The 18,169-nt window shown below is 38.3% G+C and overlaps 1 protein-coding gene across 9 annotated transcripts in view; it reads right to left on the bottom strand.

The window, feature by feature from the left end:
* Positions 1 to 13,010, bottom strand: part of AMPH (amphiphysin) — a 180,185-nt gene extending 167,175 nt beyond the window's left edge. For all 9 annotated transcript variants that reach the window (XM_081932577.1, XM_081932578.1, XM_081932579.1 and 6 more), the window contains exon 1: positions 12,811 to 13,010. In XM_081932577.1, the coding sequence (XP_081788703.1) occupies positions 12,811 to 12,879 (69 nt within the window). In that variant the 5' untranslated portion in view covers positions 12,880 to 13,010. The remainder of the gene's footprint in view (positions 1 to 12,810) is intronic.
* Between the last annotated feature and the right edge of the window lie 5,159 nt (positions 13,011 to 18,169).

The following is an 18,169-nucleotide window of genomic DNA, read 5'->3' as shown; positions in this document are numbered from 1 at the left end:
TATTTTCTCTCTCTTGTAGATCTTTGCTTTTACTATATCCATTCTTTCCATGAATTTCACTTGACTTCTATAATTTTCTTAGATAAATCTTTTGTGCTTGACTAAATCTATTCTTTATTTTATTAAATAAATCATGTAGAAATTCTTGAAGATATATATTGTTGATACAATGATTTTATTAGTTACTTTTAAGTTATAATTTTGCAAGATCTTCAAAATATAATCTATAATCGGTATCAAATATTGCTTTTACTTAATAATTTCTCCATCCTTGTGCTAAGATATTATGTACATGATCATTTTTTTATTGTCCATCCAATAATGTCTATGTATTGCATGGTATTTGGATTGTTGAAAGAAAGTCAATTTGTATGCTTTAATTTTTACTAACATAACTCATTTAGATTGTTTTCTCTTTTTATGTTCAATTTTTGGCATTATTCTGGACACCATGCTCTTTTATTACAGTATTTCTTTAATTAGTATGATTTTTTTAAAAAAATGTGTGTTAATAATGTATTGCAAGTTGCTCCAGAATTATTCTACTTTCTTTCTGTCTGCAGTTCGATGTGAATCACTTTAAAATTATTTGGCTTGTCATGCAATTGCATTGTAATCTTTGTCACTTTCTACATTGTAGAAAGCACCCACTGACTCTTTTTTTAAAAACAAAAATGGCTACTCCATTTCTTGTATGATTTTTTTTTTGTCCTTGGTAGAAGATCTGGTGTTCCTGTGATATGAAATAACCAATTCCATTTAAGATTGTTGATTCCCTGAATATCAATATTTAATCTTAACATTTCTTCTAACATTTTGTTCTGACATTAATCATGTTTTATGATTTCCATATTCTATACCACTGGCATAGGTATCTTTTTAGCATCAACATTTCCTTCTATTTCTGGCCATATCAACTCTGCATATCCTTTCATTCAATAATACCTTATCACAAACACTGAATTTTTAATACTTGTCTTCAACCCTTTCTAATTAACTTCTAGGATAGTTTCCAAAATAAAATGTCCATTTTTCCGTGGTATGTTGACATTATCCTGATTATGAATATCCATTTTGTTTTCTTGAAAGAACTCTGGAGTAGTTTGCCATGTTATTCTCCAACCAACTAAATATTCTTAAGATTAATTTCCTTTCTCTACAATTTTACAACAATCCATTTATGGCCCTTCCTATTAATCTATGTAATCTATGTACTATCTTTCTCTAACTTTATGTTCTCCAAATGTTCAGGATAACACCACCTAGGTTATCATGATTGAGGTCACTAAACTACAGAAGTCCCACATATAAGACCGAAGTCTAAATGGTTTCATGCAAGCAAACATTTTGCATTCAGTTTTAACTAATTCATGGTTTTTTTTAAATGTGGATGTGTTACTACCCAGATACAAACTTCTGGATTAGTAGGATCCAACTGCTTACTAAACTGCACAGCTGGATCTATGTATATAAATACAAATTTAAGTTTCTCTCTCTTCTTTTGTTATCCAACATGTTATACAATGACCTGGTTTTGCTGATTAAAGACAGCAAGATCAATATCAATATCTAAATTAATAGGTAAATTTAATAGTAATAGTAATTTTAATAGTAGTAATAGTAATTTTCAAGCTGTACAGTCCATATTGAAAAATCAAATTTTGAAAGTAATGTGAGGTCTTAGAATATTTACAGAATATCTAGCTGGCTTTAAAAACCCAATTGCTTTTAAAGTATGTATATCACTTACATAATAGAAGATAAGTGAATTACCGTATTTTTTTGAGCATAAGACATATTCCCCCCCCCCCCAAAAGGGGGAAAATTTGGATGTGTCTTATATACCAAATGTAGCCCCACCCACCCACCGGCTCTCAACCTTCAGCCATTTTCGGCCTCTGCACATTGTGTTTTTGGCCTCTATGCCTCATGTTTTCAGCTTCCGAACGCTCTGCTTCAGAGCTGTTCAAGGCTGCTGGGATTGCCACAGCACATCGCTGCCAATCACCGCCTCAGCGCGTTACATTTTTGTCCTCCGCGCATCATGTTTTCAGGTGGTAAAAGGCAGTGGGAATTATCTAGTAATTATCTAAATGTTGTCAAAGATTTAAAACACAGTGTAAGATATAACTGTGGGTGCCAATATAGTACCTATTGTTCCTATAACTTCTTGGATCACAGCTAGTTCATGTTTTACTCTTCCAATTTTGATGTTAAGGTCTTGGTACTTTGTGATCTTGCCCAATTCTGTCTTCTACTCTATTATCTCTTATCTATTACCTATTGTCTATTATCTATTAATATTACCACAGAATCAGTATTCAGAGGTGGGTTTCAGCTGGTCTGGTCCAGTACATGTGTACCGGTGTCGGAAATCTGGTATCCGTTTGCATATCGGGGCCTCTAGAGGCCCCATACCGGAATGGTCCCTCCCCTGGCCTGCCCCCCCTGCTCACTCCCTCCACCCACCCAGTCGATGCTCACTCGCCCCACTTGTCTGCATCATGCTTGCCCTGCTCTCCCATTTCCTTTGCCGGAGCGGAGGACTCAGCTGCTGGAAGAAGCCCACGCTTCCTTCTCTTTGACAAGCGCCTTGCAAAACCTGGACTTTGCAAACCACTTCTCAAAGAGAAGGAAGCGGGTCCGGAGCTTCTTCAGAGGAGCTGAGGTTGGAGTGGACCCTGGGTTGGTCAGCAGCCCGTGTGCCACCGCCATGTGACCGCTCTGGGGGTGCAGTGTGCGGCTAGAGTGGCGAGGCTGACCCAGAGAGTCTCTCCCAGCCAGGAGAAACCCAATTGCAGCCGGAATGGGACGTGAAGGAGCAGCCATCCAGCAGAACCAGAAGTGTCCCCAGGTCGGTGCTGGACTGGAAGCAGCAGGAAGACAGGGGTCAAGGCTATGCCCCCGTACTGGCAAAAAAAAAAAAGAATATCCCGCCATCCCAGAATTGTGTCATGAGGTAAAGGAAGCAGGTCTTGGGAGAGACCTTACCTCTCCCTTCAGAGAGCCTGTGTGGGGAGAGAGGAGGTGGCCTGGTTTGAACGCAGGAGGGTGGGCCTCCTTTGCTTGTTCGGGTGGGCAGAGAAAGAAAGAAGGTGTGCGATAGCCAAGGGCGAATGGGTGCCGCCAGGACAAGTGAGGTCTTGGGAGGGACCTCCCCCCCCAGAGAGCCCATGCCTGGAGAGAGGAGGCAGGCTGGTTTGAACATGGGTGGTTTAGTAGCCAGGGCCTCGTTCATTTGTTCGGGCAGGCGGAGAAAGGAGGCACACAATAGCCGAGGGCAGAGGCGCTCCTTTTTGCCCTTGGTGGCGGGGGTGCTTTATCGTGCACCTCCTATCTTTCTCTGCTGGTCCCAATGAGTGAAGGAGGTGCTGGTTCCAAACTGCCTGCCCGTGTTCAAACCAGCCTGTCTTCTCTCCCGGCATGGGCTCCCTGGAGGGGGAGGGGGAGTCCCTCCCAAGACTGGCTTATTTCCTTCCCTCCTGCAGCATCAATCCGTAGGGGGAGGGCACAGACCATTTGGTGGCAACTGAGAAATTGATGCTTTTTTGCCAGCTGACAAAACAGAAATTTTCACAGCAGCAGCTGAAGCACAATCCCAGACAGTCAGTTCTGGTTCTCCCTTCCCCAAACATGTCCCTTTGCTGCTGGTTCTGCTTTTGGTGAATCCAGCATGGCGGCTATGGCAAGAAGCAGCTGCCAGCGATGGCAAGAGCCCCGCCGCCACAGTGGATTCACCAATAGCAGCACCAGCAGCAACGGGACATGCTTGGGGAAGAGAGAGCTGGAACTGACTGCCCAGGATTGTGCTTCAGCTGCCACTATGAAAATGTCTGTTTTCAAGAAGCCTCCATTTCCCTGTCACTACGGAACAGTCAGTGCCCTCCCCCTATGGATTGATGCTGCAAGAGGGAAGGAAAGAAATGGGTCTTGGGAGGGACCTTCCCTCACCCTCCAGAGAGCCCATGCCGGCAGAGAGGAGGCAGGCTGGTTTGAACGTGGGCGAGTGGGTGGTTTAGTGGCCAATGCTCCTTCACTCGTTCAGGCAGGAGAAAGGAGGCATGCAATAAAGTACCCCTGCCACCAAGGGCAAAGGGGAGCACCTTCACCTTTGGCTATTGGCACTTTTTTCTTTCTCTGCCCAAACAAGTGAAGGAGGCACTGGCCACTTAACCGCCCACTCACCTGCATTCAAACCATCCCACTCCTCTCTCCCAGCATAGGCTCTCTGGGGGAGAGGGAAGGTCCCTCCCAAGATCTCGCTTGTCCTGGCTGCACCCCAGTGATAGCAGCTCGCCTGGACTACTGCAATGCTCTCTACATGGGGCTCCCCTTGAGATGCACCCGAAGACTACAGCTAGTTCAGAATGCAGCCACGCGGGCCATCATGGGAGGGACAAGATACTCCCATATAACACCACTCCTGCGCAAGCTGCACTGGCTGCCTGTGGCTTTTCGGGTGCGTTTCAAGGTGTTGGTTACTATCTTCAAAGCGCTCCATGGCACGGGACCTAGTTACCTGCGGGATCGCATCTCACCTCATACATCCCTGCGACCAATCCGCTCTCACAGGGAGGGACTCCTCCGGGTGCCGTCCACTAAGCAGTGTCAACGGGCGGTGCCCAGGAGTAGAGCCTTCTCTGTGATGGGCCCAACCCTCTGGAATGACCTCCCCCCCGATATTAGAACTACCACAGACCTCCGCTCCTTCCGACAGAAGCTTAAGACCCACCTGTTCCAGTTAGCTGGCTTAACCGATTCATAGTCCCATTTAACCTCCTGGCAAACATCTTATTGGGCAGTTTTTAAGGGTATTTTAATGTTTATTTGTATTTTATTTTACATATTGTACAGTCTACATCCTACCTCCTCCACGTACCCATTTCTATATTTGTATATTGAATGTATATCTATATTTTGTATTATACTGTTTTAATATGACTGTACACCGCCCCGAGTCCTGTTTAGGAAAGGGCGCGGTTTAAAATTTTAATTTAATTAAATTAAAAAATTAAATAGCAGCTGAGCAAGGGAAAGAGGAATTCTGGGATCAGTATATGTTTAGACTGGACTGGCATTTTTATCCACCTAGCGAGTCTTTTCCAAGATTGGATTTGGCATTTCAATCTACCTATCAAGATCCTCCTAGGGACCTCGGATTATTATTTGCAATTAAGTTACAGTATGATGTTTTATGAGCTAACCATTTATAACATACAGCCCTAACACTGAATATTCCCAGTGACCATCGAATACATAACTCTAATACTGTTACACTTCCTAATCTTTGAGAACAATGCAATGAGAACAAATGCAATGTAATTTGTGTCAGAACAAATATATTAAAGTGTCATGATACTGTCTTTGTTTTTAAAAAATGCACAGTTATTTTTCAGTTATTTATATTTTGGGATGTAGCCATCTGTGCTGCCTACAATCTTACATAAAAATATGTTTTCTACCTTTGTTCTATTTTTAGTTTTGCTTTGCAACTTAGGTTGCAAGTATGAATCTCCCATTAACAATGCTCAATATCTCACATTACCTGTCTGATAAACGTATATTCAATTCTGAATGAATTATTTGATTCAAATAAGATTTGTCTCAGATTTTTAAACTGTTTTGAATATTGTATCAAATATTTCCAGGAGCTTTGAATTTATTTGGAGAGCTTTACAGGTTATTCAGAGGATAATTAGATTTTCTCATTTTGCAAAAATGATTTTCGCATTTTATTTTATACATACATACATACATACATACATACATACATACATACATATACTGATAGATTATATAACTAGCAGTGATAGCTTAACAATATTTGCATTTTTTTAAAAAAAATGGTAAGGCTACTTTTTCTGCATTAGTTCAGCATAACTTCTTTTATAAGTCTTTGCCAGAGAATTTAAACATTAGATTCTGTCCTTTGCACCTTGTCACCTCTGTCTTAAAAGAAAATCACAAGGAATATTTCAGATTTATTACAGTGAAACCCTTTATTTGCTGAAATACTGCAGGGTTAATGTCCTCTAAAGGAACTATCATTCTTGATATTTTTATCTCAACTTGCGGGGGGGGGGGGACCTCAGGTTCTTACAGTTATTATTTTATCATAGCCCATGAATAAATAAAATCTTAAATAGTTTCAAACTGGATTCCCTGACAGCTCCTTCTGCTGTAGTGTGAATTTGGAGAAAACCCCGCTAATTGGAGTCCTGGAATTGAAGACAAATATATATGGTGGACGGTAGGTTGCAGAAATCTTTCTAAAGTAATAAAGCTACAAGATGGGAAAGGAATGGTATCTATCAGTGTTTAATATAAAATCCATGAGATAATTTAGTAATAACTAGATTTAATTCCATAGATCTAAACTAAAAATAAGTGCATCTAATTTAATTTGGATTCCATCTTTAATATTTGGTCAGGATTGTTGTTGTGTATCATGATTGCTGTGTACAACTTTGGATATACGTTATGGAAATGCAGCACATAAATAAAGAAAAGGAGCTTACTTTTAAGATGGTATATCAGAACTATGCTGCATTTAAATATATTTTTATATCTAATATTACATTAGTAGGCAACAGAGGTACACCTATATATAATTGCAATATAGAATGTTTTGAGAAATTAAGCATTTGTTGCAGTAGTTCCTTAAATAATCAAGGTTAATACAGGACTAATACAGGTAGGACAAATGTATATGTAACAGATGGATATAGCATACCGATCAGGCTTACTAACCATGAGAATAAAACCATTTGTACCTTTTCTTCACATAATTTATTTCAAATGGGCCAATCTTTTCTTTTGCACTAGTGAGGTTAAAACCAATTTTGCTGTATTTAAGTACAATGACAATAAAGATTATACTATAAAGTATACTCTGCTTTACTCATATCCATTTAGGAATGTTCTTATTGCTAAAATATAATCAATTCATCCAAATACACTTTAAACCTTCCCAGAATTGAGCAAATTCTTTAAGGGAGTTGGGCAATAAGTATTTTAGATGGAGTTCCTCCTCTTCTATATTAGTAGAGAAATCTGTGCATTGTGCTCCTCTTACTTGCACTAAAGAATAGAATACAGAATAACACAACTGGGAAAGGATTTTGGAGTCTTCTAGTCCACCCTACTGCTCCAGGAGGGCATCCTATACTATTTTGGAAAAATGGCTCTCCAAGCTCTTTTTAAAAAATGTCCAGTGATGGAGCACCCACAACTTAGGAGAAACCATTCCACTGATTAATTGTTCTCACTGTCAGGAAATTTGTCTTTAGTTCCAGGTTGAATCTCTCTTTGATAAACTTCTATTACTTCTTGCCATTCCCCCAAATGCTTTGAAGAATATGTTGAACCACTGCTTCTCTGTGACAGCCTCACAAATATATTAGAAGACTGCTATTGTGTAAGCCCTAGTCCCTTCAATAGACTTGATATAACTAGTTCACACAATCATTCATCAATTTAGTCTCCAGTCAATTAATCATCTTTGTTGCTCATCTTTGCATTCTTTCAAGAGTCTCAACATTTTTTTTGTATCATGGTGACCAAAACGGGATGCAATCTTCAAGTATAGTCTTATCAATCCAAATTAAAGTTGTTCTAATACTTCATGTGATCTTGATACTATCACTCTGTTGATGCAGCCTAGGACTGCATTGGCTTTTTTGGAAGTAGCAGCATGCTGCTGGTTCATACTTAAAGTGATTGTTTACTAGGATACTTAGATCCCTCTCACAGTTACTGTCAGTTACAGTAGGTGCTAACTATTCTATATCTGTGAATTTGATTTTATTGCTTAAGTGTAAGTCCTTATTTTTCTCACCATTGATTTGCATTTTGTTGGATAGGTCCCAGTGTTCAAGTCTGTTAAAAAACAACTATAACTTGAGTCTATTTTCTAAAGTGTTGGCTATTCCCCACAACTTGATGTTGTCTGCAAATTTGATGATCACCTCTTCTATCCCCTCATCTAAATCATTGGTGGAGATATTGGAGTACTGGGGCTAAGACAGAAGTTTGAAGTACCACGTCGCATACTTAACCTTCATTTATATGTAGTTCCATTGAGAACTAGATGATGAGTATGGTCAGCCATCTATCCCACATTTTTATATCTTATCAAGAAGTAGATTGTGGTCTATTTTTTCAATTGACTAACTGATGTCTAAGTAAATAATGTCCATAGTATTCACTTTAGCAAAGTATCACTTTGTTAAAGAATGCAGCAAAGTTTGTCTGCTATGTTCAGCTTTTGACAAAAATCATGTAAGTTAGTTCAGCTTGTTTCTAGGTGTTCACATATTCGTTGGTTGATTATCTTTTTCAGGATCTTCACAAGAATTGACGTCAAGCTGATTAGTCTATAATTTCCTGGCCCATTTCCCCCCTTTTGAAGATCTGAACCCCATCAATGTTTTCCAGTCCTCTAGTACTTTCCAAGTTCTCCATGATCTTTGAAAAATATGGTTTAATGGTTCTGAGATCACATCTGCCAAAACCCTGAGATATAATCCATCTGGTCATGAAAATTTGAACTCATCTGAAGTATAGATGTTATCTTTTCTTACCTAACTTGATTTGTATTCCTAATCTGTCCTTTGATTGGACTATTTTTCCTTTTGTGTAAAGATGCAAGTAATGAATTAAATTCGTTTGGGTTCTAATTAAGGCATCAGGATAAAAGCTAGAAGACTATGAGTTCTAGACCCATCTTAAGTATAACAGCTGGGTTACCTTGGGCCAGTCACTGTTTCTGAGCCCTAAGAAGGTGATGGCAATGGCAACCACTTCTGAAATCCTGTCAAGAAAACAGCAGGCACTATTCCATGCAGTTGTCAGTAAAGCACCCTGCCTCCAAGGCACAGACACACAAATACAAGGTAAGGGTGGATATAAATACCATTGTTCCCTTCTTACCTGCCAGATGAAACAACTGGAAATAATGACAGTAAACTATAATACATATTATAAAACTATATAACCATTCAAGGTTGCAGCATGGGAATGCTCTTATTGTTGTCCGGTGAAGCAATCCCACCCTGTTCAAGGATATTCTATTCCATTCCTTTTCCCAACCAGTTGTTTTAGAAAGCAGGTCTGTTATCAACACATCATGATCAAATTTTTCTTTCTGAAAAAATTATTTTTCTAAAATTGTTTGTACGTCTGCATACCCTGACTCTGATGCTGATGATGCACACGGTATCATTTCAGGCTATATGCCACTCATGAATGAATATTAAAAACAGGCAGAATGACACCTTATGTCTGTTTACAAGTATAGGAAAAGGAGTGTTGGCAGGGTCTTCTAGACTTGGCATTGAAAGGAAAGTCTGGATTCGTGGTATAAAGGGATGGATGGCCTTTTAATGTTGTAAAGAAAAGTGCTGGTAAAAAATGTTTTCCAATCTCTTCACATGCTTTTGTAAAGGAATAATTTCCAGCTAAAGGGGAGGCAGGAGGAATCTGTCTGCATTTGATCTGATTTTCTAGTTCTCTGGCTTTATCCTCTTTAAAGAGTTTGCTGGTCTAAATTTTCTTCTTTTAAATAAGAAGAGAATGTTAATACTTTGTTTGGATCCGATTGGGTTTTTTTATGCTGTAAATCACCTTAAAACATTAAACTCTACTGTATAAACATACATACATCATTGATTTGGACCTGATTGTTTATCTGGCTTAACTCTCAGCCAATGTAGTATCTGAGCACTGGGTGCAGCTTCAGCATCTCATTAAATTGAATGCTTAAACATCTCCAGAAGACCTCATCATCTTCTCAGGCTCTTTCTATCTCAAATCATGTTTTCTATTAGGAATGAGCTAAATGTTTAACCAAAATCTGGTTTCAATCAATGATCACCTGTTTTTGGGTGAAATGGAAAACAATCTATTCCACTTTCTACACAATAATTTTACAGATCTTTGAAAATTGCAATAATTTCTTTTCTTGATTCCTTTTTCTCAAAATAACCTTATCTAACTCGTTCATGGATACTCCATCACTGGAGGTTTTTAAGATGAAACTAGACAGCCACTTGTCTGAAACAGTATAGGTTCTCTTGCTTGAACAGGGGGTTGGAATAAAAGACCTCCAAGGTCGTGTTCCATCCTATCCTATCCCATTCCATCCCATATTAAGCCATTCATCTCTTTTTTCCCAATTTAGGCATTCCCAGATTCTCAAAGTACTCTGGGCAACTCACAATATAGCAAAACAGAACAAAAAAATAACCAAATAGAAAATGAATAAACAAGTTGGAAATTCAATCACTCAACTAAAAAAAAGAGTTACAAAACAAATCCTAAACAAGCTCTACATAATTTCTGAATATCTTACTCATAACAATATATGCACACATGCCTACCTGTACACACAGCCATAATGTGGTTTGTTTGGTTTTAAATCTAGAATATCACAATTAACATTATGTGGGAACTAGGTTGTTACAGTTCAGTCAACAAATTATGATTAGCTTAACCTGATCTATGAAACCAGCAAATAAATTGCATTCTGATTTAAGTTTGCTATTAATAGATCAGTGAAAACAATGTCACACTAATTTCTCATTGATTTCCATAGATCCAATCAACTATCATTTGAATTGAATGCAGGAATGTTCATATTTGTTTATTTATTTACTGGTAGCAGCCCTTCAGCCTTCTCTAAAGATGTCAGTAATTTAATGTTTGATAGCTTTTAAATAAGCATCATTTTTTAAAATATTGATATTTGACAGATTTCAAAATTTATTCCAATAACGATGCAGTTATTCAGTTGCCATATATCTGAGCAATTTAATTCAGACCTACAGGAAACTATCCTGTCTTACTAAGAGAAAAAGCACTGCTTTTAAATATGGCAAGACATGAAAAGTTGATTTCCCTGAATTTAAGCCCAAAGCCCACATATTCTTCCATCTCATGTTGCTACCAGAATCTTCTACTCCATTTGTATCATCTCTTATTTGTCTTTATTGGGCCTTCCTTCCTGAGAATTAGAACTGACCTCCAGATTCAGCTGCAAATCATCAGGAACCTGAGCAATATGGACTTTGTTTCCTTCTAACATATTTTAAACAGCTGGAACTCTGAATCTTGAATAAAAACCTGGCAAGAGTTTCTGATAAAACACTGGAATAGGGGGTGTTTTGGTGGCCATTGTGGATTACTGACAGAAGCCATTTGGAGAAGGCCACTCTGATTAAAGTTGCTTTACTCTTCAGATGAATGCAGACAGAAGATCAAATAACTTTACACTAAGCTTGGGCAGTTATTAAAAGAAACACAATCCTCTTAGAGTCTAGTGAAATGGGCACATAAAGATGAGGCTTAGGGAGAACCAAATCTTTATGCAGAGAACTATGGTTCTAATTTTCCTTCCAAGCTTCAGGTTACCAAGAGACTTATGATCCTTTGATAGCAGCTGCAGTATTAACAAAGCACCAGAATGCGGGAAAAGGAAAGTGGGAAGTATAAGACTGAGGGACCCAATGTCTTTCCCAAATACAAAAAAAGATGGTCTTAACAAGACTATCTCCAGAAAATAGTGAAGTCACACATCTCTAGGGGCCTTATTATTCAATGAAAAGGATCAAAACTCTAGTGTTTTGTATGGAGCACACAAACAGTTCACAGATTATTATGCAGGTTCTTTCATTAGCCAAGAAGCTGCAAAAATCTGGGGCCACTATCTCTTGGCAAACAGTTTTTGACTCTGAGCAAGCTAACCCCAAAAGCAAAACCCTTGGCCCAGGCAAAACAGCACATCACCTGCAACTGTTTGATTTTCTGTGGTAGGAAATAATACATAATTATTGGGTTAATGACAGAAGAGAAGGTAGAAGGCAGCCTGAATGTAACTCTGCCCCCTACATCTTTCCTCTGATTAAAAGGGCTTCATGAAGATGGTAATTATTCAATGGGCCAAGAGATATTATATAACACCATTGATGAGGGCAGCTTGCCAACCGAAGAGGGAGGGAGTAATCACGGTAATTATAGACTTGGTATTAACTAAAAGTTCCTTGGGGAGGGAGGCATCTTTCCGCAATCCACCATCTCTTTACTAAGATTCTGTGCCGCAGCTCCCCAGACCACTGAGCCCGAATTCAACCATTTTCCCAAAGTGCGCTGTACGCGAGCAGGGGGCGCGATTTTGATGGTTCACGCGATTCCTCTGATATTTTTTATTTTTTTTTGTTTTTGCAGAAAGACAAACAACGCCACCTTTAACTGCCCTGCAAGGCATTGAGGCAAATGGGGCAACACAGGCCAGACAGCCTTGAATATCTCCGTTTGGTTTCCCGCAGGGAAGGATTCGATACAGCACTTAAAATGCCCGTGTCCTTCTGATTAATTCAGACACTTGTTTGTCCCTCGCCCTACCGGCCTTCCACCCCATCTTGTAAGAGCTCCAAGTCATACAGATAATGCCCTCTGTGCAAACCAGTCTAGAGAAAACGGATCGGGCGAGGGCGGCAGCGCAGCTATGGAAAGCCAGACGTTGATCCACGCCGGTACCCGCAGACGCTGCCTTGCCCGAAATCGCGATTGAAGCGCTCAGCGTTTGCATTTGCAACTCCGTAGCAGCGCTGCACGTCTTCTGGCTCAGCTTCGTTGTGCAGCTCTTTTCAGATGGATCCGCGGGGTGCTGATCTCTGTCCCCCGAATTTATTGAAGGCTCTGATGCAAGGTTCCCCCCCTTCCCCTCGCACTTCTACGCTTCCTCCCCAACGCCATGAAATCCCAGAGCACAGACTCAGCTTTTTGTCTAGCAGTTGCTGCGTCTTCGCTTACCTTTTCCTGTGCTCTGTTCAGCCTCTTTTGGACATTTTTCGCAAAGATGCCCGTTTTCATGTCAGCCATGATGGCTGGTTCAAAGAATCCTGATGCGGAGGCAATTCAAGAACACAACTGTAAGAAGGAGAGAAACGAGGCCGAGTCGCAGAGAGAGAGCGAGAGCAACGAGAGAAAGAGAGAGCGAGAGAAAGAGAAAGGGGGAGGGCCATAGGGAAGAAGGGGGGTTACTTAAAGAGAGAGCTTGAGAAGATCACGCATGACACAATCCGACAGACTGGAAGGATGAAGTTGGAAGACTACGGTTTTAAGCATACTTCTTAAAAATTAGCTTGCAGCAATGTGGTAACGCCTAGCGCATCTTGTTGGTTCTTTTACCACCACTACCACCCCAAAAAAACCTGCGTAAGGCCACAAGGAATTTCATGGGATTACGATTTTGAGGTTAGGCCGACGCGTATCTTTTTAAGTCCTGGAAGTGTGCAAGAAGAGAATTATCTTCCATATTGCTGCCTAGAAGCGTACTAGCAATTGAGCTTTCTCTTCATTTTATTACAAAATTACACGACAATAAGTTCCAGGAAAAAGTTTTGAGGAGTTTTCACCTGTATATAATTAAACCGGGGAGGCGACAAATCTAGGTTGAGTGAAATCAGGATCTCCTCGTCCAGAGGGATGCTGGGAATTGAAGTTTATCAAAGCTGAAGAAACTCAAGTTGCCTCCTGGACTAAAATAGTGCAGCTTGTGTCTCTTTCTCCGTTCTTATTAATTATATTTACACGTGCATGTTTAAAATCAAGTTAAGGCAAATCATTCAATAAAATGTATCCAAAGTCTATGATTTTGAAGGATATATACTGGATAACCCTTTGTCATTAACCCCCCCCCCCCAAAAAAAAAAAAACCCATGAACTTTGAACTGATGTTGGCTTCTTACTGAAACCATACAGAAAGTTGATATAGAAATCCAACACATCAGAAAGTGAATATGTTAGAAAGTAAGATACTAGAACTTACAGGTCCATATTTATGTTTGCTGCTGGCTCCAAATGATCCCGACTGTCAGTCTTAGCAAATAAACCTAATGAATGGCATAAACTCAGTGATATGTTTAGCATTCTGCTCTCAATTCTATAATGAAACAATGTCCTTCAGTAGCCATTCTGCATGTGTTCTCAACATTTCAAGTCCCAAATACCGAGAACCCCAAACACACAGCAATGTAGCTGTCCAAGGTACTGATCTATGATGCTTGCAACAGAAAATATATTTACAGTTCAATCTGGATTTTGCTACATAGAACTAAGGTCTCCTGAATTGTATCGGATGTATTGATTAATAGGCATATAATATAGGGCTACCTAATATTATGGGATTTTCATGGGCAACCTTTTTCCTAGGAATCTTAGGCCAAATCTAGAGAGTTGAAGAAATAAAATAAGTTAGACAGCAAAAAAATGATGCAAGGTGAGCCAATTAAAATGGCAGAACATGAACAGATGGCTAGGATTTTTTAAAGAGTTGATGAAAACATAAAGGATTATAATGCGAGAAATGAAATACTACTTTTAAGTTTTACAGTTACACTTACATTATATTTTGTCCAGTAGGTGATTGAGTGCCATGAGAAACTTTACATTTTACCATAATATGTAAAGCTGTTAGATTATAGAATTTTATAGCTCTGCTGAAACATTAATCATGGATAAAACATACTACAACTAGTATTTGACCTGAGAGATATTCTTTACAATTTAGGATGGAATAGAATTACTGACTATTATCATAATTCCCAAAGTGTCATGCAAAAATGTAAGAATTAAAATTAGTCTTTGTTTCTTTTAAGCTTATAACAAATTCTGAAAATTTTATTTCCTGAGGGATTAATACTGTTTTTATGAATTTTGTAATTACTCCATTGAGACATAAACAGTGATAGAAATGGCATATATCAGCAGAGAACTTGGTGCTCTGTATTAAAATTCTCTACTGCACTAACACACCAGAAACTAAATAATCTCCTAAATAGGCTCATCGGTTAAAATGGGCCCATAATGATTAATCAATCCATCTTATGTGATACATCAAATTAACCACACATTCTTAACTGCTTTGAAAATCAAAAGGATAATTTTACATTTAAAAAGCCATAATTACTCAACCAAAGATGGTCTGTTTTAATTAAAATAATTAACTGTTCTTTTTAAATTATTAATTTATATATTTTTAAAAACATATAAAATCTCAATATCTACATGAACTGTGTTGACTGGGTACCTTTTAAGAAGTACTACTAATAATGACAGTAATAATCATAACTAATTATAGTCACATGTTGGTAGTAATATTTACTTCTCTATACTAACACATTTTTATTGTTTGATTAATCATTCTCTTAATCTTTTAGTTTCTAACTTTTGCTTCTATTATCTAACCATTGATAAAACACATAAGGTCATCTTTCAACTTCTAATCTTTACATCTATAAGAATATACACAGTAAAATTTTCCCCATTTCTAGTTTTTACCTCCATGCTAACTCTATGCTAACTCTTAATAAAACAACTCCTGTATTAAGAAGTATTCTGTATCTATCCCTTATCTCTTGCCCATTTTCGCATTTCAACTTTTATTGACTTATTGGCACATCTCCCAAGCTCCTCCCTTGGGATCTTGTATCTTTTTACACTGTTCATGTTTGATCTAAGTAGTTCATCTATCTCTACAGCTTCTTCACTCTGTTGAGCCTTCAATATGCCATTCAATGGCTCGCTCTTCACTTCAGGAATATCTTTTTGTATATACTTTTTTATATTTTGATCTCTTATGGTGTAATTTGCCTTTTCTGTTTCATAAGCTTTTACTATGTCTTCCTTTTTATCTTTTTGTATTATTTGTCATTTCTCCTCTCCTGTCCTTTTCTCTGTTCTTTCTATTTCCTCCTCTATTTCCTGGATTTCTTGTTCATTATTCAGTGTCATTTGCTCATAGTTTTCTGATCTCACAACTATATCATGTATCAGTTCCTTTATCTCCCTGTGGTTCTTTGTCATCACTTCCTGCATACCTTGGAGTCCCTTCGGGGAGAGGGGGCGGTCTAGAAATCTAATAAATTATTGTTATTATTATCATCAGTAATATTTCTTTTAGTAATACACTTATTTTTTCCTGTTGCAACTTTTTGCCTTATTTTAATGAATTAAAAAATTACTCAGTAATCTATCAAAATCCCAATGTCCCAATTGTCTATCACATCAAAAAAGCAATATTAGAGCAGTTCACAAAATCACTCCATTAAATAATCCATTAGCAATCTCCACTTAGTTTAAAAACAAATTCAAACTATTTCACACTCTCACACTGTCCAGCATATATGTAATCCTCAAAGGTTCTAAAGGTTTCACAGTCTGTCTCAAAAAGTATCATCAATTTGCAGGTGTTGTTTAGTGCATTTAGTGTATTTAGCTTATCCATCTCAGTCAAAACAACGTTCTTCTTTCACTTTTTTCAGCTCTATAATGTCTTCCCCAACCAGTAGGTATCACTCTTACTCTTTTTCTCCATTTGTGCTGCAAGTAAAATATCTCCAAAAGTATTTTAAAATAATTTTTCAAAGTCCCTCAAATCAAGGTGACAACAAAACTATAATTCAATATTTTAAAACAATTTAAATTGCTGAAAACTACCCAATCCAGTTTATTCTTTATCTTTAAGGTTGCTTCTTCCTACAATTTATTTATTTCTTTTCCAGATCTGACAGTAGATCCAGGTCTTGGTTGCCACTATTCTTTGGGGTGCAAGGAAAAATCCTACCACCATCTCAGTTGAGTCCCACTTTCCATACGGGGTATTCTGGAGGAAATTCCACAGCAAAAATTAGAAGATTCTCACCCAGATCAGCCATACTATTGCAGGATCTTTTCTTTCTTCTCTTCCATTTCAGCTGTCACAGCTTTGGTTCAGCCATAATGGCCGTCCGCTCTTCTGCCAATTAAAGGGGCTTTCTTTGGGTCAAAATGGAGAGACTGCACTCTCCTCATGACCATTGAAGCATCCCCATTGTCTTCATCACCCCTATAGGATGACTTTGGTCCCGTAAAGCCTCCTAGCTTGAAGAAATTGGTGGGACTTCATGGAGCTCTACTTGTCTGCATCGTTTCGCCATGACATCAGCTGCCCTCTTGAAAATAGTTAACTATTCTGATTAAAACATGCAAGTAAGCTGCTGCTGATTCCCATTTCTACCCATTCCACTTGGCACATTTTCAGTGCTACAGTGACTGCAGGCTTGAGGTGACCATGCTTTAATGCCAGTTTGCACTACAGATACTGTTTACATAGCATGGGGCTAAACTACCTACCATCTTTGATCCATTACAATGGCCTATCCCACCTCATCAGGTAGAGAATGTATGTTGTAGGCGCCATTAGTTAAATAACTTCGACTGATGGGGTCCAAGAAGAAAGTCTTCTATGCTGTTTCCTCCAGCCTGTGAAATGTCCCCATGCTCACTTTATAGGTGAGTCAGGCCTCCCCTCTCCTGGCCTTCCCCAAAGGAGTCAAAACATAGCTCTGAAGCCTTGCATGGGTTGTTCAGAATAGCATGGAGCTCCTGCTATGTTTATTATCATTTCTTGCCTAAATACTCCATGAAACATTTTTAATTTTTTTAGAGGAAATAGTGGCAGTGTGGATGGATTTTTATCCCTACAGTTTTTCTTATTCCAAGTTGGTTCCATATTTTATTTTTAAATTTGAAGCCAAATTGATGTAATGAAGCCAAAAACATGTAATAATTATTTCCAGTCTTCTTTCTGTTTAAATGAAAGGAATGTACAGTACATAGTTGAAATATCTTTAAAAGCAATCTTAAAATGTGTTGGACACTATGGGAAAGAATTGAGGTTTTTTAAAATCTGGAACAAGTTTTAATTTGCCTAAATTTTGGATTTTTGCAAATTTCAGTTGAGGAATAGGAATAACATTTGCTACTGTCATGGGTACTTAGTAGTAGATCTGAATACAATAAGACATGCTGCTAGATATTTAAAGGCATCTCACCTCCCCCCCTCAAAAAACCCACATTAAAAATAATGCCAGGATAGATGTTTGTCTTCCTTTTGTCCTCTGTTATCATATGCAACATTGGATTAGGATTGCTGGTGATAATTGTGTTGTAAAATTATGATAGATGTAGTCATCCCTGTTGGATAGAGTAAAATAAAATGAATGCTTTTCTTATACATCTGAATGACAACTTTCTCCTTGTTCCTCATTTTAAACCAGAAATATATGTTCCTTTTAATCAATTTTTTTAAATTCTATTCAGAACATTAAAATTGCAAACTCAAAAAAAG

The sequence above is a fragment of the Natrix helvetica genome (assembly GCF_964273705.1).
Source record: "Natrix helvetica genome assembly, chromosome: Z".
Classification (NCBI taxonomy): domain Eukaryota; kingdom Metazoa; phylum Chordata; class Lepidosauria; order Squamata; family Natricidae; genus Natrix; species Natrix helvetica.
The sequence above is the reverse complement of the archived record's forward strand: the minus strand, read 5'-3'. Positions and strand labels throughout refer to the sequence as shown.